Source organism: Heptranchias perlo, chromosome 10, assembly GCF_035084215.1.
Source record: "Heptranchias perlo isolate sHepPer1 chromosome 10, sHepPer1.hap1, whole genome shotgun sequence".
Taxonomy (NCBI): Eukaryota; Metazoa; Chordata; class Chondrichthyes; order Hexanchiformes; family Hexanchidae; genus Heptranchias; species Heptranchias perlo.
This window is the reverse complement of record NC_090334.1, coordinates 63,915,916-63,940,597: the sequence shown is the minus strand read 5'-3', so window position 1 is coordinate 63,940,597 and position 24,682 is coordinate 63,915,916. Positions and strand designations below refer to the sequence as shown.

Below are 24,682 nucleotides of genomic sequence, written 5' to 3'. Positions count from 1 at the left end.
CTCTTATTTGCAAAATATAAGTCACGGGTCTGCACAGAGTCTTACGGGAGATCAGACACGTACAAGTAAAACACAGATGCAGATCCCGTCCCTATGATGACAAACTGTTGAGTTATGTTAAAACATTAAATAAAGGTTGTGCACTACTAAATCCCACATCCTCCCATCTGCACCCCAGACCTCACCAATCTGCCGATCTGAGTTTGTACCAGGCCTGCGATAGAGCGTACACCAAGGTTCTCTGATGATGCACTAGTGGCCTTGGTGCAAGAGGAGGACAGAAGGAGAGGCATCCTATATCCGCAGGGGGACAAGAGGCCCTCCAAACATATGCTCAAGAGGCAGTGGGAGGCAGCAGGGGACAAAGTCAATGCCAGGCGCACAGCACCACAAACATGGATGCAGTGCAGGAAGTTCAATGCTTTGACAGAGTGTCAAGGTGAATGAGGTCAACTGTCAAGTGGCATCTCCTACCAACTGCACCATTAGCCGCATCCACTGCTCCACGCACTACACCCCCCATCACCCACCTACCAACAAACTCTTTTCATCAGTACTCAACTCTTCCAATCAGATGCTTCCTCTCACCCTCACATTACCATTGTTGCAAGCCGCACACACACAACTCACAGGTCACACAAATTGGCAGCTATTCAACCATTACAGGCACATCACCCAAACATCTTGCAGAACACTCACCGATACACGTCCCACTTTCTTGCAGGAGAAGGTGGCGCATAACAGGAGGCAGCAAGTGGCAGTGGCTCCATGGAATGTGAACCTGCTGTCCTCTCTCAGGATGACAGCATTCCTCTACCACCCCTGCCACTCTGTCAGTGCCCTTGCAAATGCCTGTCAGCTGGCCAGTTCACTCCCAGTAGAGTACTACAACTTTATTATAGGAAGATAGGAACAGAAGTAGGCCATTTAGCCCCTCGAGCCTGTTCCGCCATTCATTGAGATCATGGTTGATCTGTGACCTAGCCCCATATTCCTTAATACCTTTGGTTAACAAAAATCTATCAATCTCAGATTAAAATGAACAACTGAGCTACCATCAACTGCCGATTGCAGAGGAGCGTTCCAAACTACTTTGCGTGAGTAGAAGCATTTCCTATCTTCACTCCTGCAAGTCCTGGCTCTAATTTTCAGGCTATGTCCCTTAGACCTAGTATTCACATAGAGGAGACCTCTAAAAACAGGTACAAATGCATCAACAGCCAGAAGCAATAATCCAGCAACTAACCTGTAGCTCCTGCATGATCCCTTTAAATATCACTGATGGTGGTGGGGGGGGGTCCTCCATGCTGTTTACGACCTGTTCAGCTGTGTGATGGCTGGAGTGTTGAGTTCCAAAATCACATGTGTCTCTTTAAATCAGCATTGCACACTGATGTAACGCATAGTCTCCCTGCTTTACATGGTGCCAGCTCGTTATCTGCACGTGCGCAAACGTCTTTACCAAGATGCTAGAAGTGTGCATGTGCATTCCAGATGCCATTTCGGGTCCTTAGGAGGCTGTATAGCGCCTACAAAATGAGTGCTACACGGCCCAATTTATAGCCCACTATGTCCAAGAGTATGTGGAAATCAGTATTTAACCCAATAAGTAACCAACAAAATAGCTAATTTAAGTAGTGCAGGTGTTCAGTACATGTGCAAATGCTTTAATGCTAAAAACAGGAACAGAAACCATGTGGGTGATTTTAAATCCCAAGAACAGGTTGGGGGCGGGGGCGGGTGGGAGTTGAAAACAGTTGTTTTTTGGGTCGCGACCGCAACCCAGCTTTAACGTCGGCGTGGAAAAGTACAGGCTCCCCACTGGGAATGCCAAGTCCAAAAATGTTGCGTTCACGACCCAAACAAATAACTATTTTCAGCTCCCACCCGCTCCCAACCCACCTGTTCTTGGGGTTTAAAATCACCCCCAATAGTTCTGTTTTGTTAAACCTCACTCCAACCATTGCTCATTATCTCGAGAGATGTAGGCTTCAACCCAAAAAAAATGTTTTCCATAAAGTATTAGTGATTACTTTAAATTTTGTTCCAATGATCGAGTTAATCTGAATGGATATTACTGTATAGCACAGAATTACTCCAAAATTCAAAATGGTATCAGTCTCAGTTCTCACAATCTCAAAGGCTATCTGTGGAAAATACAAATGTCACACTGATGCAGCAGGGAATATTCGCCAGATGGAGTTAAGCCTAATTATTTGTGCCACCTAGGGAAATTCTGACATTGTGACCAGGTTGCGCCACATGCTCTGTAGCAGTGAACCAGATAGAACATGAAGTTTGCTTTGATTCTCCTCCTCTACAAGAATTAAAAAGATTACTACAAAATGGTAATAAGCAACAAGTGTATAACATCTAGTATTATATCAATGATCTACTCACCTTACATTTGGAACAGGGTCATTTGAAAGTTCAAGTACAGGCAGGAAAAAGTATTTACAGAAGAAGGCTTTTGAAAACAGATCCATGATACATTCACAGGTGTCAAGAAATCTTAGTCTGTTCCAGCAACTTCTTCCTTGACCAAGTTCTGGAGCAGAAAAATAAAATGTTTTAATTAATAGAACAAAAGGTTTTTTCAAATGCAGCATATTCTGTGGTTTCATTACAGTCTCTGCTTCTATTTCAAAATACCCAGCATTATAAATTGACAGTAAAATCTAAAAAAGGTACGGGCATGAAATCTGAGGTAAAAACAGAAAACACTGGAAATACACAGCAGCCAGCATTTGTAAAGAGAAAAGACTGGATTATTGATGTTTTTGGGTTATACACCCAAAGTAACAACCTGTCTTTTCTCTTTACCGATGTTAACTGACCTGTTACGTATTTCCAGCACTAGATTATTATATTTGAAATTTACAAGTGGCTAATTTTAGAGATAGGGCATGATAGAAAATAGATAATTATGCACCTTTAGGCACCTTCCACATAAAACAAATCTTCCAACCAACTGCATCTTTAAGATTTAACAATAAATGTTAAGCATACTTTATTTTTTAATATCAATTAAGGAAAATGTTCTGCTAAAGTCTCATAGTAATAGCTATACTAGACCATTTGTGATAATGATTAAAAATAACAAAGTTCTACCATTTTAACATCAATTGCTATGTAAGGTTTATCTCTACTGCAGGCACAGAAAAGTACAGATAATATTTATGACAAAGGTTCATAAGAGACGAAAGGATGAGGGAGAGGACTTAACAGTAGATGGAGAACCATTCGAAGAAAGAGGGATATCGATCCACTAAACTGCATATTCAAAGAGTAATGTTTACAACAGTGTGAGAGTTACTCCAAGCACTAATATTAAAACTATTTGCTAGAAACAAAATCTTGTGAAATTGCCCTCAGCTTTGACTGGATGATGGGGAAAAATCTTTTCCTATCAATCTATATATTGATAAAAGACATTAACTAACAAATTTCTCCATTAAGTGGCATATTTAGCTAGTCCTGCTATGATAAAATACAATATTAGATATACCTACTTAACAATGTGTTCTTTACAACAAAAGGATAAAACTGAATACCTTTGTCAAATTCATATTGGCTAAGTTAAAAGGACAAAACTCCAATATTTACGGTGGGATGAAGTTAGCTCTCGTGCCGTATCAGGTAAGATGGATGTGTGGCCAAGGCATGCAGCTCCCTCACCACCTGACATGTGCCGTAAAACAGCCATTTTCCAGATAAGAAGTTTTAAATTAATTCGAGATAGACATAGCTGCAATGAGATGCTTACATGTTCAATAAAAATTTAAATCCCAATTTAATGGTACAGAATTTAATGATGTGTCAAACTCACTCTCAAGGATATAGTGAATGGTTTAAATTAGCAGCAAAACATACTCCTGATCTAAAAAAAAGCTACTGCACATGTGCTAGATTCTGAGTAGAATCAAAAACAGTTGGAGTAAGTAATTGTTTGGAATATTAAACAGTGGAGTTGTTAATTATATACAAAGACCTAGAAAAAAATAGCAGCAAAGACTGAACAGAATAGTAACAAAATAGTACTAAAACAGTAAAAGGGCAGTTAGAGAAGAGGTGAAACCATAAAAGATGCAAGTGGAACCAAAACTGAGGATGAGCTGAAAATAGTTAATATTCCAAACAATTATTTACTCCAACTATTCACAATGTGCACCCCCCACCACAAGTAAAATCAATGAAGTCGATATGAATGAGTTGGGAGCCCTGTGCAGGCTTAATGGGTCAAAACAAATAAATCAGCAGGGATAGATGGTGCTGAAAGAAACGAGAGGGGAGATTTGAGAGACACTGACAACCATTGTGAGCATGTCACAGGGCAGGTAGATGCCCAGTAGATTAGAAACAGGCCAAATGAGGTACATGACCAAATAGACACCAGCAATTACAGACCAATGAGTCTCACTTCCATTTCATGTAAATGAATGGAACAGATGGATCAAACTTAAGGATTATCTGTACAATAATTAACCTAGTAAACAGTAGTAAAGGTGGATTCAGAAGGTGGATGAACGTCTGACCAATCTCTTCGACTTCTCTGATGAAGTGACATCCCAAGCGGATTGTGGAAAGCCCTATGACAGTGTATCTAGACTTTCAAAAAGCATTTGATAAAGTTCCACACAAAGTTATTAGTCAAACTCAAAGCTGTGGGGAGTCAGATTAAACCTGATTATTGGGAATAGATAAGAAACTGGTTAAAGGGTAGGAAAGAACAATCACTAGTTAGAGGAGTTATGTTGAAGTGGGAGATGGTAGGAAGTACTGAGTGGGATGGCTGAAGGCTCGGTGTTGGGATTAGTACTATTTCTCATGTACATAAATTACTTGGACTCAAACTCAATGCAAAGTGGTCAAATTTGCTGATGATACCAAACTGGGAGGGGCAATGGAATCAGGGCAAGCAGCTCAGAAATTACATAATGAGCTGGACAAAATAAGTATGTGAGCAAATCAATGGCTGATGAAGTTTAATGCAGGCAAGTGCATGGTACTGCACATTGGAAGGAAAAATAAGTGACATACATACTCCATGAATGGTGTTGAAATAGCTAAGGATAAAGCTGAGAGAGATCTAGAAGTCTTCGTTGACTTAATGCTAAATATTTTCATCCAATGTAGGGCACTAATCAACCAAATCAATAGAATTCTGAATAAAAACCGGAACAGTAGAATACAAGTCAGAGGAAGTTGCAATTAAACTGTACAGTGCTCTGGACATCTTAAGTACTATGTGCAATTGTAGTTGCTGAGGGTTGAGGTCGCAATCAGATCAGCCATGATCTTATCAAATGGCAAAGCAGGCTCAAGGGGCCGAATGGCCTACTCCTGCTCTTAATTCGTATGTTCGTATGCACAAGGGAGACATTGGAAGTGTTAGAGGTCATGCGGAGAAAAGTCACGAGATTGAGTTCTAATGTGAAAGGTCTAATTTATCACTAAAGCTGGGAGAAACTTGGGCTTGGCAACCTGGATAGGGGAATCTTATAAAAGTGTACAAGCTAGTTAAAAGTATGGAAAAGATAAATCCGGAATATTACTTTAAATTAAATTGCAAGAGTGGGACGTGGGGACACAGTTTCAAACTAGCAAAAGGCAAATTTAAGAACAAGCAAATGAATTTGCATTTATATAGCACCTTTCATGTACTTGGGACATCCCAAAGCATTTTACAGCCAATGAATTAGTTTTCAACTGCAGCCATTGTTGCTACGTTGGCAAATGTGGCAGCCAAATTGTACACAGCAAGGTCCCACAAAGAGTCATGAGATAAATGAGGTAATCTGCAGTGTTGCTTGAGGGATAAATGTTGGCCAGGACACCAGGAGAACTTCCCTGCTCTTGTGCCATAGGATCTTTTAGGTCCAATCAAATAGAGACACAAGGCCCTGGTTTAACATCTGATCCAAAAGCCTGCAGCCCCATACTACTACTCTTCAGTGTTGGTGTGGATTACAGTGAGGCTGGAACCCATGATCTTCTGACTCAGAAGAATAACAGACTCCAAGATAGAGTAATAGAAGTGGAAACCTTGGAATATTTTAAGAAATAATTGAAAGCTGCAATGGAGGAGCGTATGATGCTTCTGGATGGATGAATTAAAATGGATTGAAAGACCATTTTCAATGTAATTATCTTGTGATCTGCTGAACAGAAAAGAATTCCTTTTTTTATTTATTGATGCAGGGTTTTTTTTTGTGTGCTGCAAATTGCCTAGAAACCAAGTTGGCAACAGTAAACTACTGCTGCAGTCGTTGGTGACTCATCGTACCTTCCCTTCAAAAGCTGGCTAGATGAGATGCTATATCTCTCCATCATTTTTTTTTGGGGTGGAGGTGAGAGAGAGTAAGTATTCTGTGTGATGGATGGCAGAAAAAAGATGAGGAAACAGAAAGGAAAGCAAAAATGCAGGAGGTACAGAAAAGGAAAGAGAGAAAATCAGGAAAGTGATTGAACAAATTGGAGAGTTGAAGAATTAAAAAAAAATGCCAAAATTTGGATTTTCAATTGAGTGATAGATATGTGAATTAAGAAGCATCCAAAACAAAAGTGGGGAGTTAGAAGCATTAAGAGTTATCGAAGGGTGTTATACAGCAAAGACATGGCTTAGGTTTGGGCTTGACTGGGAACTTAATATTCCAGTTTTAACATTTATAGGAGAACTCAAGAGGAAAAATGAGGGTTGGTTGCAGTAATATGGATTTTTATCAGTTTTAGAATGCAAAATTGTTCTAGGGGGCTGCGTTAAGATCGAATTCATATGGACAGGGATAAAGAATGGGAAGGGAAGTGGCACAATTTTCATTGTTATTACAGCCTATCAAAAAGTGAAGATGAGTGTAGACGTAAGAGCAACAAGGCAATAACTATTTTAACTATCCCAAGATATACTGGGATAAAAGTAATGTAAGTGTTCAAAGTGGGGAACCCTTTTTAGAGTGCATTTAAGACTGCTTCTCAGAACATTGGGCCAGAACTCGCGCAGAGCTCCTACGAATTAAATTAACGAAAATACTTACTGCAGGCTCTGTGGCATCAACTTGCTTGATTTTGAACTTTTAAAAAAAATTGTGCGCTATCAACTCAGCCGCTGAGCAGAGTAAGTTCATGCGCATGGAACAGTCTGTGAGAATAGAAGACACGCCCACAAAATCTGTCAGGAAGAGAAGTCACGCCTACAGATTCAGGCATCATTGCTCAAGCAGGCAAGCAGGCTTCATTCATTTAAAGTTAGTTATTCTGTATGTCATTGTAGATTAAAAAAAGCTTTAATAAAAAGCAAAAGAAATAATTGAATTAAATTAAAGAGACAGAAGGGAAAAGCAAAAAAAAATTGTTCATTTTTTAAGAAAAAATTTCAATGGCTAAAAACTATTAAAATAAGGAGCAATATGAGACTCCACATTTTTAAAAGTTAATTTGGCAGTCACTAAGACTATCCACGCTGTTAAAAGTTAGTTTGGACTTGGTATTTTTAAGCGTACCTGTTTGGTGGCGTAATTAGTTACTTTCCAACTGGGCAGATGAGCAAATTTATACTTTATCAATGATTTCTCTGATTGCAACGTGTGATGGCCCTTTAATTCGAAGCTGTCATATCACCCATTCACCACTAGGAGCACCTTCCTGATTTTAGCGTTTTAGTGTGCATGTGCAAACGTGGGATCTTACTCCTTCGATTCATCACTAAAAACTGGCAGCGCTGTTGAGCTCCTCCATTATTTCGGGAGCGAATTCTGCCCCATTATGTTTCTCTTCCAATATGGAAGGAAACATTGCTTGATTTGGTTCTGGGAAAGGAAGTGGGACCATAGTGTAGCCTCAATGTGAGAATAGAAAAGTATAACAAAGAGTACTGGACTAGAAAAAGTCAAAATTCAGTAAGAAAAGGAGGGATCTGGCTCAAATTAACTGGGCAAAAAAGTTAGAAGAATATATCAAATATGAGATGGGTAAGAACCCAAAATATATATTACTATAAGGGGAAAAGGGGGTACATCACAGGATAGAGTTCCATGTGTAAATGGAGGGATTAACACTAAGCTGAAACTTAATAATGATAAAACTAGGGTCAACAATGCTAAAGAAAATCATGAGGAATAAAAGTGTGTAGTAGGGAGATTAGCAATGCTCAAAGGGAAAATGAAAAAAGACAAGTGGATAATATAAAAGGAAATAGTAAGTGCTTTGTAAGCATATTAAAAGTAAAAAAATCTAAAAAAAAAGTCAAACCTCTGAAGGATGAATCTAGTTGTGTAGAAAAAAGGTGTGGCAAAAATATACATTAAATTAACATTTTGTGCTGGGGTTTACAAATGATGACAGAAAGGTATACTAAAGGAAGATATGGAACAATTTTTAAAGATAAATATAGAGAAGAATTTGATCCTGAAAAACTTAATAGAACTCAAAATAAACCAGACCTTGATGCCATGCACTGTAGCTGTTGAAGGAAGGATCACAATTTTTCCAATCCTCCTTAGATATTCTAGGAGATTGGAGAGTAGTCAATGCAACATCTTTGTTTAAGAAGGAAGGGAAGAATAAATTGGGTAACTATGGACCAGTTAGTCTAATATCAGTTGTGGGCAAAACTTAGAATCCATATTTTGAGATCAAATTAATAAGCATTTAGAGATTGATGGAATAATTAAGGGCAGCCAGCATGGATTTGTCAATCGCAAGTTGTGTTTGACAAATTTAAAAGTTTTTTTTTTTGAAGTGACTGGTTGTAGTGATGGAGTCTCCCGTCGAATTGACATATGAGTCTCAGTTATTGTGGGTGCGCTGATGGAGAAGAGCCTGATCCTGGACGCAAATATAACGCATTGAAAGCCAGAAGTGGGCAGATAAAATGCCAGGTGCTTGACAGCCAGATCTTGCAACCTTGCAGCCTCAAATTCATTCAAATCAACCCCTAGCAGATATGCCACTATTGTGGTCCATCAGTGGCTGTGTCTTCCCAGATGTCAGGGTTAATACTGCAAGATTTTAAGGTGGCCTTTAGTGCGTCTTGAAAGTGTTTCATCTGTCCACCTCTGCTGTGATATCTGGACTGCAGCTTGCAGTAGAAGACGGCTTTGGAAATTCTATAATCAGACCAAAGCAACTGGACCTTTTTGATTGTGGCCTCAATTCCAGTTATATTGCAGCGCTCGAGGACATCAGTATTATGCACACTGTCCTGCCGCTTGACGCCAATGATACATCATTTCATTCACAAGACAGGATCGTGTTTTTACTGAGGAGATCATCAACAGAGCACACTGTATCAAATAATGAAGTGCCATGAATGCCATGTGGAGCCTAAAACGATGTCCAGAGTGAGAAAACAAAAGACCTGGGGCTCAATTTTAAAATCAAATTGCGGGGGTGTTGGGGGCGGGGGGGGGCTGCGAAAATGCTGAGCAGGTTCGGAAGACAGCTCCAACCCGCCGACTTCCGGGTTCCCTACAGATGAACCTGTGTGTGCGGTTCATGAATCCAGAAGTCCCGCCGGCAATTAAAGTCGGCAGGTTGATAATTAAAGAACCAAATGTACCTCATTGAGGTACTTAAGGTACATTATTTCTGATGTAGTAGATAGTTGAAATGATTTTAAACTTGCCTGGGCGGCTTTCCCACAGCTTCCAATTCACGCCTGGTCAAACCAGGCATGAAAGCCGGATCAGGCAAAAATAAACAAAATAAATTAAATAAAAAACCATTGCACAAAGTTAAAAAACAAAATAAACCTACCTTTCCATCCTCATCCAATGTCCGATGTCTCCCTCTCTGCTATCCCTCTCCGATCTCCCCCATCTCCCCCTCTCCCTTCCCCCACACCGATGTCCCTCTCCGATCTCCCCCTTCTCCCCGGACGTCCCTCTCCGATCTCCCCCGACGTCCCTCTCCGATTTCCCCCCTCTCCCCCGACGTCCTTCTCCGATCTCCCCCATCTCCCCCTCTGCCTTCCCCCACACCGATGTCCCTCTCCCGATCTCCCCCGATGTCCCTCTCCGATGTCCCTCTCCGATCTCCCCCGATGTCCCTCTCCGATTTCCCTCTCCGATCTCCCCCGATGTCCCTCTCCGATTTCCCCCTTCTCCCCCGATGTCCCTCTCCGATTGCCCCCTTCTCCCCCGATGTCCCTCTCCGATTGCCCCCTTCTCCCCCGATGTCCCTCTCCGATTGCCCCCTTCTCCCCCGATGTCCCTCTCCGATTGCCCCCTTCTCCCCCGATGTCCCTCTCCGATTGCCCCCTTCTCCCCCGATGTCCCTCTCCGATTGCCCCCCTCCCTCCCGATCTTCCACTCTCGCCCCCCTCCCTCCCGATCTTCCACTCTCGCCCCCCTCCCTCCCGATCTTCCACTCTCGCCCCCCTCCCTCCCGATCTTCCACTCTCGCCCCCCTCCCTCCCGATCTTCCACTCTCGCCCCCCTCCCTCCCGATCTTCCACTCTCGCCCCCCTCCCTCCCGATCTTCCACTCTCGCCCCCCTCCCTCCCGATCTTCCACTCTCGCCCCCCTCCCTCCCGATCTTCCACTCTCGCCCCCCTCCCTCCCGATCTTCCACTCTCGCCTCCCTCCCTCCCGATCTTCCACTCTCGCCCCCCTCCCTCCCGATCTTCCACTCTCGCCTCCCTCCCTCCCGATCTTCCACTCTCGCCCCCCTCCCTCCCGATCTTCCACTCTCGCCCCCACCCCGATCTTCCACTCTCACCCCCCTCCCTCCCGATCTTCCACTCTCGCCCCCCTCCCTCCCGATCTTCCACTCTCACCCCCCTCCCTCCCGATCTTCCACTCTCGCCCCCACCCCGATCTTCCACTCTCACCCCCACCCCGATCTTCCACTCTCACCCCCACCCCGATCTTCCACTCTCACCCCCACCCCGATCTTCCACTCTCGCCCCCACCCCGATCTTCCACTCTCACCCCCACCCCAACCCGATCTTCTGCGTCCTCCACTCTCTGTTCAAGCGCTGGATGATGTGTCACTCTCTCTTCCTCTTCCTCCCCCCACCCCCCCCCAACCTTGGCGTTGCAGCGCCTGTTGGCAGCCAGCCTGTCAATCAGGCTAGCAGCCAGGCATGAAACCCGGTAAGAACTTTAATCACCATCAATTACATCGCGATCGTGTCGGAAAAGGTAATTTTTTTTTTAAATTTGGGTTTGCCACACGCACCTTCACGCCCCCCGCTGCCAACATTTCAAAATTGAGCCCCTGCTTTCTCCTTGTTTGGTTGTGTATGTTACTGCTGTGAGGATTAAGCAGTTAGACGTTGAACAAATCATATTATCTAAATGCATCCCTCATCTAAATGCACCACCCAGCCTAAGGGGCTTCTATAGCCGCACATAGGAACTTAATTAGTGCAGCAACAGAAATACAAAGTTCTTTGGGATTAGAGCTTGTTTTGTCATATGGTTCTGTTCCTAGTTGAATTATGTTTCCCATAGCTGAGTCCAGAAGTTAACTCATATGCAGTTTCCTCTTTGTGCTTAGATTCATGTTATTCACTTGCACAATGCAATTTTTGCATATGTGCCAAATCTGGTGACTTATATCAAGACTTCTTAATATTTATGGTGTCAGCCGTGGCTCAGTAGTAGCATTCTTACCTCTGAGTCAGAAGGTTGTGGGTTCAAGTCCCACTCCAGAGACTTGAGCACATAATCTAGGCTGATTTCTCAGTGCAGTACTGAGGGAGGTACTGTCTTTCGGATGAGATGTTAAAACAAGGCCCCATCTGCCCTCTCAGGTGGACGTAAAAGATCCCATGGCAGTATTCAAAGAAGGCTATAGAGAGTTCTCTCCAGTGTCCTGGCCAATACTTATTCCTCAACTATCACTACTAAAACAGATTACCTGGTCATTATCTCATTGTGGTTTATGGTACCTTGCTGTGTGCAAAATTGGCTGCAGTGACTACACTTCAAAAGTCCTTCATTTGCTGTAAAGCGCTTTGAGACATCCTGAGGTCGTGAAAGGCACTTCTTTCTTTCACTTTTATTTTCTCATTGTGGAAAGGGCATTGGAAAAGGAAGATTTGTAGTTTGGCTTCTACTACTCTAGGATTTCTCTTCCAATTTTGGGGAAACAATTTGCTGACAGACTATAAGTTATTTTACTACATCTACTTTTAAAAGAATACTTACGTTCAATGAGTTTACCGCATACTTCCTGTCTTTGCTCCTGTTTACGGTTGTACCGAACAAATACACAGAGGGTTCTGGCTGAGGCTCTTTGGACTGGGAGGACATTCTAGATAATAATAATCCCAACCTGAATTTTAGTGTTATCAGAATTAGCATTTCCTTCAAAAATGGTCATGTAACAATGTGTTGACATCAAAGATGCTGCATACCGACATAATAAATTATATTTTTAAATTCTGTTTGCTACTAATGAAGTGAAGAGTTCTTCATAAGGAAAGCATGCAACACAGAACTTTAACAAAATCTCTCAATTAACGCGCACGTAAATTTGAAATTAAATGCTAACAGGCAAGTCACTTAATAATGATCTATTCCTTAAGCAAAAAAATCTATCAGAAGACCTGAACATTAAAAATGATCTAACATTAGAAATTACAATGGTTGACAGTGGTTAATCAATGATATTTTCTAATGGTGCCCTGACATCTTTAGCAAGTTGAAAAATAATTATAAATAAATATTGCAGACTTAAACAGAATCAGAAATATATGCACACTCCAAGTCAGAGAAGAAACTGTAAAGTAACAGAGCCTAGCCTTACACAACAGAAAAAATTGTGAATATAATTTGACATCTGATTTTAAAGTAGATATTTGAAACACATATTGGGAGATCAAAATTACATTTGCATGCAAGAAAAAAATTATACCATTTGTTAAAATATAATTACAAATATGAGCTGACTCCTTAAATGCTATACTGGATAGATCAGTTCAAAATCCATGGAACAAAACAGGATAAAGGTGTAAAATGAATACATAACACTACAGAGATACCACATTTTTTCCCCAAAATACAGATTTCATTGCCAGAATGAGATAGAAGAATTGTTATCTATTTAGTTTCTTATAAATCAAGTTGAAGGCTGTAAGAGAATTTGTAGTATGCACAAATCACTGCTACATGTTTCAACAAAATGGGGTCTAAATTGTGTTTGCATTTGCTGTGCTTTTATAAAGAAAAAGAAAATAAATTGTACTGTTCTTGAGAATTATCCTGAATATGGGGTTATAAAATAAACTCAAGCAAATGGAAAAATAATCCTGTTCAACTGGGAGCATTAGTATCTCTCGAGTGTCATAACTTTCACATTGTTAAGATGAGTAGAAATTGCACTAGAGATAAATCTTACATTTGTTGTCATTATTCTAAACATCATGGGCAAAAACTTGTAGTATATCTGATCACTTGAAATGACTTGTGGCAGACAGGAAAACGTCAACAACAGCTTCTCATGTATTCTCCATTTTAAAGAGGTGGCAGCTCTTTGTTCAGCCACTGAGAGAGCTGGAATCAGATCAGGAACATGTACCTGACAACAAAATTTCCAATTAAAATAAGGTCTTTTATACTGCAGTTATTTTTCCACATCTATGTGTACACAAATAGGCATACAAAAACTTTACAAGGCCAAGCATATTAAGAGTACACACATAAAATTTCAGTGATTTGATGTCTATGCCTTGCCTAAACAATCAATTAAAATTTTTCACACAGGGTGATGCAATGTTTAATACAAAAATAAGATTGGCATTATAACTCGCATGACTTCTGTTGGCCTGCCTCAAGAATACAATAATTCCAGTCTATTACTTTGTTTATATCTTGCTAGAATTACAGTGCTTTTTTTTAATGATCATATTGTTGTATATTTTTCGTCAGGGGTTCTTTTCCACATTTTGATGCAACAGTGGCTTAACTGCACAGTGGTTATTCCCTATGATGGCAGGAATTGGGTAAGATTTATGAGACAGCGGGACTGCATGCCTAGCTATTACGGTTAAGTGGTGAATCAGTTTTTCTTGTTGGAATTTTTTTTGTTCCATAAGTACAAAAAAATGTAACATTTTCAGTTTTACCATGGTCTCTGCTATCTACAGTAAACATCAGCAGGGGACAAGTACAAAACTCATTGTTCAATCATAAGTTTTCTTCTGTATTATACAACTTCTTTCAGCCCTTATGCTGCAGAAAGGGCAATATCAATAAACTGAATTTGTGATGCAAGAACAAACTTAAATCAATCACATGACTCATTGCAAGATACTATTTTGCTGTAAAATACTGAATTATTCACTACCTAGTAAATAAAATATATTACATTATTATTGCAGTAGTAAGCTTCAGCTGTCTCTGTAAATAATCACCTGAAAAGGATTACAATGAGTAATCAGATCATTGCTTATCAAAGTTACTGTTGGAATTTTGTAGTAGTCACAGCAGAAAGAGGTATTTTAGTGGCAAAGGACTTGATTTACTGTGCTTCTAAAATACTAGAATATATGATTGTTTACCTTACTCTCTGCTCCTACATGTTCTCCTCCTGTAATGATAAATCTTAGAATTTCTGGAAGGTGATCTAGCAGTGCATCCAATACCTAGAAATGGCAAAACAATGAACCAAGCTCTTATACAGCATAACTACATCAGGAAATGCACAACAGTGAATTATAGCAAATTTATAAAAAGGATTGCTCTTTCTGCATTCAGTGATCAGCGGTGACATAACATATTGACAAAAAAAACAGATTACTCACTTTTAGGAGTAGTGGTGATCATTATTCAAAAGAAGATTATACTGCATATACCATAATTAAGTAAATTATTTAATATGGGCAGCTATTCATAAAATAAAAACCTTTCAACAAGAACAATCATATCTTTCCTTACGAAGTCTAAGATCCTTCATGAATCAACTTCCCCTCCTTTGATCAAAAGATACTACAGCATAAGTTTCAGTGAAAAGATAAAAACTCATTCTATTTTGACCGATAGCTTAAGGGAGGAATCAAACTTTCAACATTAAATATCTATATCAAATAGCAAATCTGTTAATTGATCTAATAGTAATAAACCAGAAGACTAAAATAAGAGATTATAAAATAATCTGAAAATGTTAAACTATGTAACTCAATTCCAACAGACTAATCTATAGGGAAGGAAGGCACCACGTATGGTATACGGTGAATATCCTTATGGGAACAGAGACTACATCAACCTAAATGATGATGGACAAGTGGTACTTGGTACAGGATAGGATATGGGCAGCAGAGTTTTAGATGAGCTGAAATTTATGGAGGGTGGAGTTTGGAAAACCGATCAGGAGACAATTTGAATATTCAGATCTGAAGGTGACAAAGCCATGCATGAAGGTTTCAGCAGCAGATGGGCTGGAAGCAGGCATTCTTTGTGATGAAGAGGCTATGGGGCCGAAGCTCAACTCAAGGTCGGATAGGGCACCAAGATTGAAAATAGTCAGGTTCAGCATGAGGCTGTGGCCAGAGAAGGGTAGAGAGTCTGTAGCAGGGACCAAAGACGATGGCTCCAGTCTTACCAATGTTTAGCTCAAGGAAATTGCAGCTCATCCAAGACTGCAATGGATAAAGGCTGAGGAGAGATTGAGAGGTGGTGGTGAAGAGGTAGAGCTGGGTGTTGTCAGCATACATGTGGAAGCCAACCCCATGTCTGTGGATGTTTCGCCAAGGGGCATATATATAAATCAATCACTTGCATCGCCTGCCCAGCTGAAGCAACTCTGCAAAGCGCTAGAAACCAGGTTAACAGACAGAGACCTGCAGCGATGACTGGGTTATTGCTGGGCAGGGATCAGGACCGGGTTCAAGGATAGATAGAGGTACCAGTGCAGGGGCGGGAAGAGAACCATTGCTGGAGATGTAATGGCTGTGATCAGATAAGTAGGAAAGGAACTAAGCAAGGGCAACAGAGGAGAGGTATTGGAAGAGGACGATGTGGTCGAATGTGTCAAAGGCTGCAGATAGGTTGGGGAAGATGAGGAGGGATAATGCACCACAGTATCTTTCCCTATTAGTTATATTTCATGTCAGAGAATCATAAAATGGTTACAGCAAAGAAGGAGGCCATTTGGCCCATCGAGCCCATGCTGACTCTTTGTAAGAGCAATCCAGTTAGTCCCATTCCGCTGCTCTTTCCCTGTAGCCCTGCAAATTTTTTCCCTTCAAGTATTTATCCAATTCCTTTTTGAAAACCATGATTGAATCTGCTTCCACCACCCTTTCAGGCAGCACATTCCAGATCATAACCATTCGCTGTGTAAAAAAGTTTTTCCTCATGTCGCCTTTGGTTCTTTTGCCAATCACCTTAAATCTGTGTCCTCTGGTTCTCAACCCTTCCACCAATGAGAACAGTTTCCCTTTATTTACTTCTTCTAAACCCTTCATAATTTTGAACACTTCTATCAAATCTCCTCTTAACCTTCTTTGCCATAAAGAGACAACCCCAGTTTTCTAGTCTATCCATGTAACTGAAGTCCCTCGTCCCTGGAACCATTCTAGTAAATCTTTTCTGCACCCTCTCTAAGGCCTTCACATCCTTCCTAAAGTGCGGTACTCAGAATTGGACACAGTACTCCAGTTGTGGCCGAACCAATGTTTTATAAAGGTTCAACATAATTTCCTTGGTTTTGTTCTCTATACCTCTATTTATAAAGCCCAGGATCCCTTATGCTTTTTTAAACTGCTTTCTCAACCTGTCCTACCACCTTCAAAGATTTGTGCACATATACCCCCAGGTCTCTCTAATCCTCTTTAGTGAAGACGGATGTGAAGTATTCATTTAGTACCTCAGCCATGCCCTCTGCCTCCATGCGTAGACCTCCTTTTTGGTCCCTCATCGGCCCCATTCCTCCACTTACTACCTGTTTACTATTTATATGCCTATAGAAGACTTTTGGATTCCCTTTTATGTTATCCGCCAGTCCATTCTCATACTCTTTCTTTGCTCCTCTGATTTCCTTTTTCACTTCTCCTCTGTACTTTCTATATTCAGCCTGGTTCTCACTTGTATTATCAACCTGACATCTGTCATACACCCCTCTTTTTCTGCTTCATCTTACTCTCTATCTCTTTCAACATCCAGGGAACTCTGGCTTTGCTTGCCCTACCTTTCCCCCTCATGGTACTATACCTAGATTGTACCCAAACCATCTCCTCTTTAAAGGTCGCCCATTGTTCAATTACAGTTTTGCCTGCCAATCTTTGATTCCAATTTGGGTCAGATGTGTTCTCAGCCCACTGAAATTGGTCCTCCTCCAATTAAATATTTTTACTCTAGATTGCTTCTTGTCCTTTTCCATAGCTAATCTAAACCTTGGTAAAAAGTTAAAAACAATGGATGTCCAAAGGGACTTAGGGGTTCAGGTACATAGATCATTGAAGTGTCATGAACAGGTGCAGAAAATAATCAATAAGGCTTATGGAATGCTGGCCTTTATATCTAGAGGACTAGAGTACAAGGGGGCAGAAGTTATGCTGCAGCTATACAAAACCCTGGTTAGACCCCACCTGGAGTACTGTGAGCAGTTCTGGGCACCGCACCTTCGGAAGGACATACTGGCCTTGGAGGGAGTGCAGCGTAGGTTTACTAGAATGATACCCGGACTTCAAGGGTTAAGTTACGAGGAGAGATTACACAAATTGGGGTTGTATTCTCTAGAGTTTCGAAAGTTAAGGGGTGATCTGATTGAAGTTTAAAAGATACTAAGGGGAACAAATAGGGTGGATAGAGAGAAACTATTTCCGCTGGTTGGGGATTTTAGGAGTAGGGGGCACAGTCTAAAAATTAGAGCCAGACCTTTCAGGAGCGAGATTAGAAAACATTTCTACACACAAAGGGTGGTAGAAGTTTGGAACTCTCTTCCGCAAACGGCAATTGATGCTAGTGCAATTGCTAAATTTAAATCTGAGATAGATAGCTTTTTGGCAACCAAGGGTATTAAGGGATATGAGCCAAAGACAGGTATATGGAGTTAGATCACAGATCAGCCATGATCTTATCAAATGGCGGAGCAGGCACAAGGGGCTGAATGGCCTATTCCTGTTCCTATGTTCCTATGTTTCCTATGTGCTCTAACCTCGAAACCATTAAATGTGCTATATAGTAGAGCCTCTCAAGAAGAAGGAAGAACTCATCTACCTAGGATTTAGGGCAGAGATCAGCACAGATCTACTAAGAACGTACACCTTTCAGTTAATTGTTGAAAGTATGTAGATTATCCAAGTAACTGCATTGTTGATGTCTTGGAGTGATAGTCATCAGAGATGGGCTTGGGTAAAACAATTTGATGCTACTGATCAAGCATTCAATGTTCCTTCAGTCTCGTTTTGCTGAATAACAAAGATAGCAAAAAATGGCTGACTTGCTAATGTTTATGCATAACAGGGTGCCCAAGAGTTTGCTCTTATGTGACATAAAAACACTGGGATAAAATTACAGTTGACATACAAACTGAGCATTTGTCTGGAATCCCATAGTAACATAAATGCGTCTCCTTGGATCTGTGTGGGTAAGATTGGATGGCAGCACAATTTCTTGAGCAAAATGGACCTCAGAGACCAGGTACAAAGTCTCTCATATCAGATAAAGCTGGGATACGCTACATTATGTAGGTCACCGGCATAGCCAGGATCAAGGGTGTGGTCTTAAGAACATAAGAAATAGGAGCAGGAGTAGGCCATATGGCCCCTCGAGCCTGCTCCACCATTCATTGAGATCATGGCTGATCTTCTACCTCAACTCTACTTTCCCACCCTATCCCCATATCCATTGATTCCTTTAGTGTCCAAAAATCTATCAATCTCTGTATTAAATATATTCAACGACTAAGCATCCACAGCCCTCTTGGGTAGAGAATTCCAAAGATTCACAATTCTTTGAGTGAAGAAATTTTTCCTCATCTCAGTCCTAAATGGCCGACCCCTCATCCTGAGACTATGACCTCTAGTTCTAGGAGGACAGCCCACTCATCCCAGGAATCAATCTAGTGAACCTTCGTTGCACCCTCTCTATTCTTCCTTAGGTAAGGAGACCAAAACTGTATACAGTACTCCAGGTGTGGTCTCACCAAAGCCCTATATAATTGCAGCAAGAGCTCCTTACTCTTATACTCCAATCCCCTTGCAATAAAGGCTGACATAACATTTGCTTTCCTAACTGCTTGCTGTACTTGCATCTTAACTTTGTGATTTGTGTACAAGGGCACCCAAATCCCTCCGAAGACCAACATTTAATAATCTCTCAACTTTTCAAAAATATTCTGCTTTTCTATTCTTCCTACCAAAGTGGATAATTTCACATTGCCCCACATTATACTCCATCTGCCACCTTCTTGCCCAACCACTTAACCTGTTTATATCCTTTTGTAGCCTCTTTTCATCCTCCTCACAACTTACTTTTGCACCTAGTTTTGTATTGTCAGCAAACTTGGATACGTTACAATATATATCAATGACTGAGATGAGGGGACCGAGTGTAAACAGCTGAGGCCCAAGCACTGATCCGTTTATTCCTACTCTGTTTTCTGTCTGTCAACCAATCCTCAATCCATGCTAATATATTACCCCAATCCCATGAGTCCTAATCTTGTGCAACCCCTGCCCTCCACCACCCCCCGCCAAGCCAGAGGACAGACCGACGTGAAACCGCAGCCCCAGTTCGAGGAACCACCTACCTACCCTGCACAACCCCTCAGACCAACACCTGCCAGATGGGTGGTGCGTTGACATCCTCGGAGGACGAACAGCATGACCAGCCCCAGCAGCCTCGCAGTCCACGCCGTCCGCCTCAGAGACGTGGAGCCCCCCAACACGGTGCTGTGGCACACCCACCTGCACAGCAGGAGGGAGGGCAACCGCAGAGAGAGATGCATCGCAGGAGGCACTACCCTCCGCACAGGGTGTACAGACCGAGGCTCAGCTTCATGGACCTCTCTGAGGAGCAGTGCATACGTCGGCTCAGAGTCATTCGCCAGGTAGTCGCCGACATCTGCAGCCTCCTGAACGACGAGCTGCTCCCAGATGGACCAAGCAGCATCTTCTTACTTGTCGCCGTCAAAGTCACCACTGCCCTCAACTTCTTCGCATCCGGATCCTTCCAGGGTGCCACCGGGGACATCACCGGGGTCTGTCAGTCGTCTGCACACAGGTGCATAAGGCAGGTCACCGATGGGTTGTTCCGCAGGGCCTCGCACTACATCAACTTCGCCATGGACGAGCGCAGCCAGATGGAGAGGGCGGTTGGATTCCATGCCATGGCTGGCTTCCCACGGGTACAGGGTGTAATCGGCTGCACCCACATCGCAATACGGGCACCTCCGCATGAGCCAGGGCTGTTCATCAACAGGAAGGGGTATCACTCCATGAACGCCCAGCTCATTTGTGACCACCGCCAGAGATTCCTACACGTGTGCGCCAGATACCCCGGCAGCTGCCACGATGCCTTCGTCCTCAGGGAGTCCACCGTCCCGCCCATCTTCCACGCACCCAACGCGGGCAACGGCTGGCTCATCGGCGACAAGGGGCTTCCCCTACACACGTGGCTCATGACGCCTCTGAGGAACCCCATCACCGAGCCGGAGCGTCGGTACAATGACAGCCACACTGCTACCAGGTCTACAATTGAGCAGACCATAGGGCTGCTCAAGATGCGCTTCAGGTGCCTTGATCGTTCTGGGGGAGCGCTCCAATACACACCATTCAGAGTGGGACGAATCATAGTTGTCTGCTGTGCCCTGCACAACATGGCCCAACAGAGAGGGGTACCGCTGGAGGAGGCCCCATCAACACCCGCCACCCACATTGAGGATGGCGATGAGGACGAGGAGGTGAAGGTGGAGGTGGAGGTGGAGGTGGAGGAGAGGGACGCGTCACAGGATGATGGACGACCCATGCGCCGAACCCCGACTCACCGGGACGCTTGCCGGGCCAGGGAGGCACTCATATGTCAACGGTTCTCCTAGAGTCAGACAGTGCGAGGCGTTCGCATCTCCTCACCTGCACATGCGAGGGGCCATACCAGCCCCCTCCACTGAAGAGTGTTGCCAGTACTCCTGCACCCACAGCAGTGTGCCCAATGGGCGGCAGCAGGTGTTCGCCATCATGATGGGCTGCACGGAACGCACCTATTGCACAGGCCGCGGAAGAATGGACGAGAGGTGGCAGGAGTGGTGAGAACGATAGTGTTTAATATCTACAAGGTGCAATACTATAAACAAAAAGTGTACAAATTAACAGACACCCTGATGCATTCCCTTTGTGCTTATAACGCCTTTGGAGTTCTTTTCCGGGTACCCCTACGTGGTGCTACCCCTGTGGCTCCAGCAGAGGTAGTGGCAGGTTGCTCGTGTTGTTGCCCTGACCGGGTAGATGCTTTGGGCGGACGGCCCCTGGGTTTCGGTGCCCGTGAGGGCACCTCCACAGACTGCTCCTCCTGCACCTGTGCAGGGGCAGACTCGGCCACCTGGAGAGGAGGCACCATTGCGGGTACTGGTTGAGAGGGGGGCAACGGGTGGGACGTGGGGGCACCTTGAGAGGCGTCCCCGCTTCCATGTCCCCGGTCACCATCATCCCTCTCGTGGCCTCGGCCCACATCACCCCTTCCACCCTGCTGGACGACAGTTTGGATTGCATGTGTGAGGCCTTGCAACGCCACCCCTAGTGTATCCGTCAGCCTGTTTATGGCGGCGGAATGTTGCTCACCCTGAATCCGTACAGCCGTTGTCAGGGCCTGCACGGACTCGATGTGGAGCTGTGCGTGACGCTCGAGGGAGGCCAGCCTGTCCTCCACCGCAGACGCTCCCGCACCTACCCGCGACACTATGTCGCCGGTACCCTCCTATGCCTGCGCCACCAATGCCCGCATGCAGGAGTTGGACTCCTCCATCGCCTGCACGATTGTGGACAATGCGCGCGGCACCTCTCCCAGTACCTCGGCAATTAGCTGGTGCCCCTCGACGGCTCTCCTTTTGACAGGTGGCCCCCTGGGTTCAGCATCTGGGTCTGGCTGAGCAGAGCCTGGAGATGAGTGCTCCCACCGACGCGGACCCTCCGCGGCTGCCCCTGCCACCAGGGTCTGCTCATGCTCACACGTGCGCAGTGAATCACCAAGTGCAACCCCAACTAGTTGGCGAGAGGGACCCACCGAGGTGCGTGTCTCTGCGCTGGTGGATGGTTGGCTCATATGTGACGATGCACCCTCAGAGACCGGCATGTCCTCTGAGGAATCGCCCTCCTCACACGAAGCGCTCGCAGACGGCCCTGCAAGGGAACAGAGGGCACTATGAGGCATGTGCACAGAGGTCGCGGTGCGCCAGATGGCAGGTGATGATAAGGTCATTCGCGATCATGAGTGTTGAGTGTCAGCTGTCCCTTACCGGCCGATGCTGTAGCGCCAGACTCGCCATCGCCCACCGACTGGCAAAGTTGTGTTCCGCTCAGTTCGAGCGCCTCCACCTCGGCATCCGTGAGCTCGAGCACGTGCAGCGGGCCCCCTCCGGTGCGGTCCCTTTCCCGCGCGTTCTTGCATCTTTTCTCCTGTGAAGGCAAAGCACAGATGCGTGAGTACGTGCAGATTGCATAGTGAGACGCCTGGAGCATCGGTGTGGGTGGGTTGCGCGTGGGGCGGATGGATGGGAGGATGCGTGTGCCACATGCCCGTCCCATTGCATGAGGTTGGGGCGTGTGGTAGTGTTCGAGTGGGGACAGGGAGGGTGGGTCAGTGCAGGCATGGTGAGGATGGTGAGTGAGTGGCTGTGAGGATTGCTGTGGGAGCGCTGTGGTGGCTGTGCAGAAGGGGTTGTGGGGTGTTTGGCGTGATGGTCGAGACGGGTTCTGGGGGGGGTGCGTTAGTGTACTCACCTTGCCGGACCTAGTGAGGTCATTGAATCGCTTGCGGCACTGCTCCCAAGTCCTGCTGGTGTTAGAGCTGCTGCTCACCTCCACCGCCACCTCTGCCCATGCCCTCCTGGTTACGGAGCCAGGGCACTTCCGTCCGTCCCTGGGGAAGAGCGTGTCCCTCCTCCTCCGCACACCTTCCAGGAGGAGCTGCAGCGCGCGGTCGGAAAACCGGGGCGCAGCCTTACCCCTGGGTTGCGCCATGGTCTGCTTCCTGATGCTAGATGCAGGGGGGGCTCTGTGGGACTGCCCCTTTAAGTGGAGCTCCACCATCGCGCTGGCGTCAATGCGCATGCGCACAGCTGGGGTGCGGCGAACCCGGAACCACGGCTTAATTCAATCAATTATCCCGCGATCGCGCGGGGGGCGCACTCAATTAACCGTCCGCCTTTTCCACGCTCCCGGAGGACCACCCGCCGGGAACCCGCAGGCCTGCTAAAATCGGGCCCTTTGTGTCCTCATCGCAACTTGCTTTTCCACCTATCTTTGTATCAGCAGCAAATTTGGCCACAAGACACTCTGTTCCTTCATCCAAGTCATTGATATATATTGTAAATAGTTGAGGCCCCAGCACTGAGCCCTGCGGCACCCCACTAGTTACAGATTGCCATTTTGAAAATGACCCTTTTATCCCGACTCTGTTTTCTGTTAGTTAGCCAATCCTCTATCCATGCCAGTATATTACCCCCAACACCATGAGCTCTTATCTTGTGCAGTAATCTTTTCTGTGGCACCTTATCGAATGCCTTTTGGAAATCCAAATATACTGCATCCATTGGTTCCCCTTTATCCACCCTGCCCGTTACTTCCTCAAAGAACTCTAATAAATTTGTCAGACATGATTTCCCCTTCATAAAACCATGTTGACTCTCCTTGATTGCATTATGAGTCTCCAAATGTCCTGCTACTACTTCCTTAATAATGGATTCTAGCATTTTCCCAATGACAGATGTTAGGCTAACTGGTCTATAGTTACCTGCTTTCTGTCTCACTCCCTTCAAGATCAGTCACACCTAGATTTCCTCACCCCCACCCATAGTATAGTCTGAACACTAATTACTTAAATTGCTCAGTTACCTGAACTAGCTGGATCTCTCAGCATACTCTATGTGCATGATTTTTTTCATGTACTGTACATTTTTTATGCACTGAATATTATTAATAGCTAGTTGTCAAAATTATTAACTTATCTGAACAGGGGTGTTTCTAAACTATTTAAATAAAAGGTGTTGCACTGTGCCAAAGTTAGCTAGTAGGAAAGGGTAGTGATTTTCTGAAGGGATAAAGTCTTCAGTGGCTGGTACCCTTGAGGAAAATGTGTAACTTGAACCCAATATAGAGCCCTCATGAGATTTTTCTAACCAACCCCACCACATAACTTCTCTGGCAGTGTCATTGATTAAAAAAAAGTTTGTTTAGTATGCTTTAATCAATCTTTTGTAAAATCCTACTATCACTACAGTCAATACGCTTTTTGTTTTTTATATTAGAAAGCATAACAAGAATGTGCAACCGAAGGCAAAGGATAGATTTCTTATTAGTTTAACTCAGGCAATTGCTGGGAGCACAGAAAGGCCTAGAAAAATTGTACTGGGGTAAAAATGGACAGATCATAGATTTTTCCATAACCTAGTCCACGGTCCGACAGGTTTAGCAAGTTATGGTTAACTCTGCCCTTCCATGTCGACATACAAAGTGATAACACTCTCTGGAAATAAGTTCCACAGCCAGGAAAAGCTGTGTGTGATATTTCGCTGCTGTAAT

The 24,682-nt window shown here is 44.0% G+C and overlaps 1 protein-coding gene across 1 annotated transcript in view; it reads right to left on the bottom strand.

Annotated features, from left to right (window-relative positions):
- Positions 1–24,682, bottom strand: part of ppp4r4 (protein phosphatase 4, regulatory subunit 4) — a 160,323-nt gene that overhangs the window by 20,323 nt on the left and 115,318 nt on the right. Inside the window, exons 13-16 of the mRNA XM_067991953.1 lie at positions 14,507–14,590; positions 13,345–13,524; positions 12,153–12,258; positions 2,401–2,548 (exon numbers count right to left, since the gene is read on the bottom strand). Coding sequence (XP_067848054.1) covers positions 2,401–2,548; positions 12,153–12,258; positions 13,345–13,524; positions 14,507–14,590 — 518 coding nt within the window. The remainder of the gene's footprint in view (positions 1–2,400; positions 2,549–12,152; positions 12,259–13,344; positions 13,525–14,506; positions 14,591–24,682) is intronic.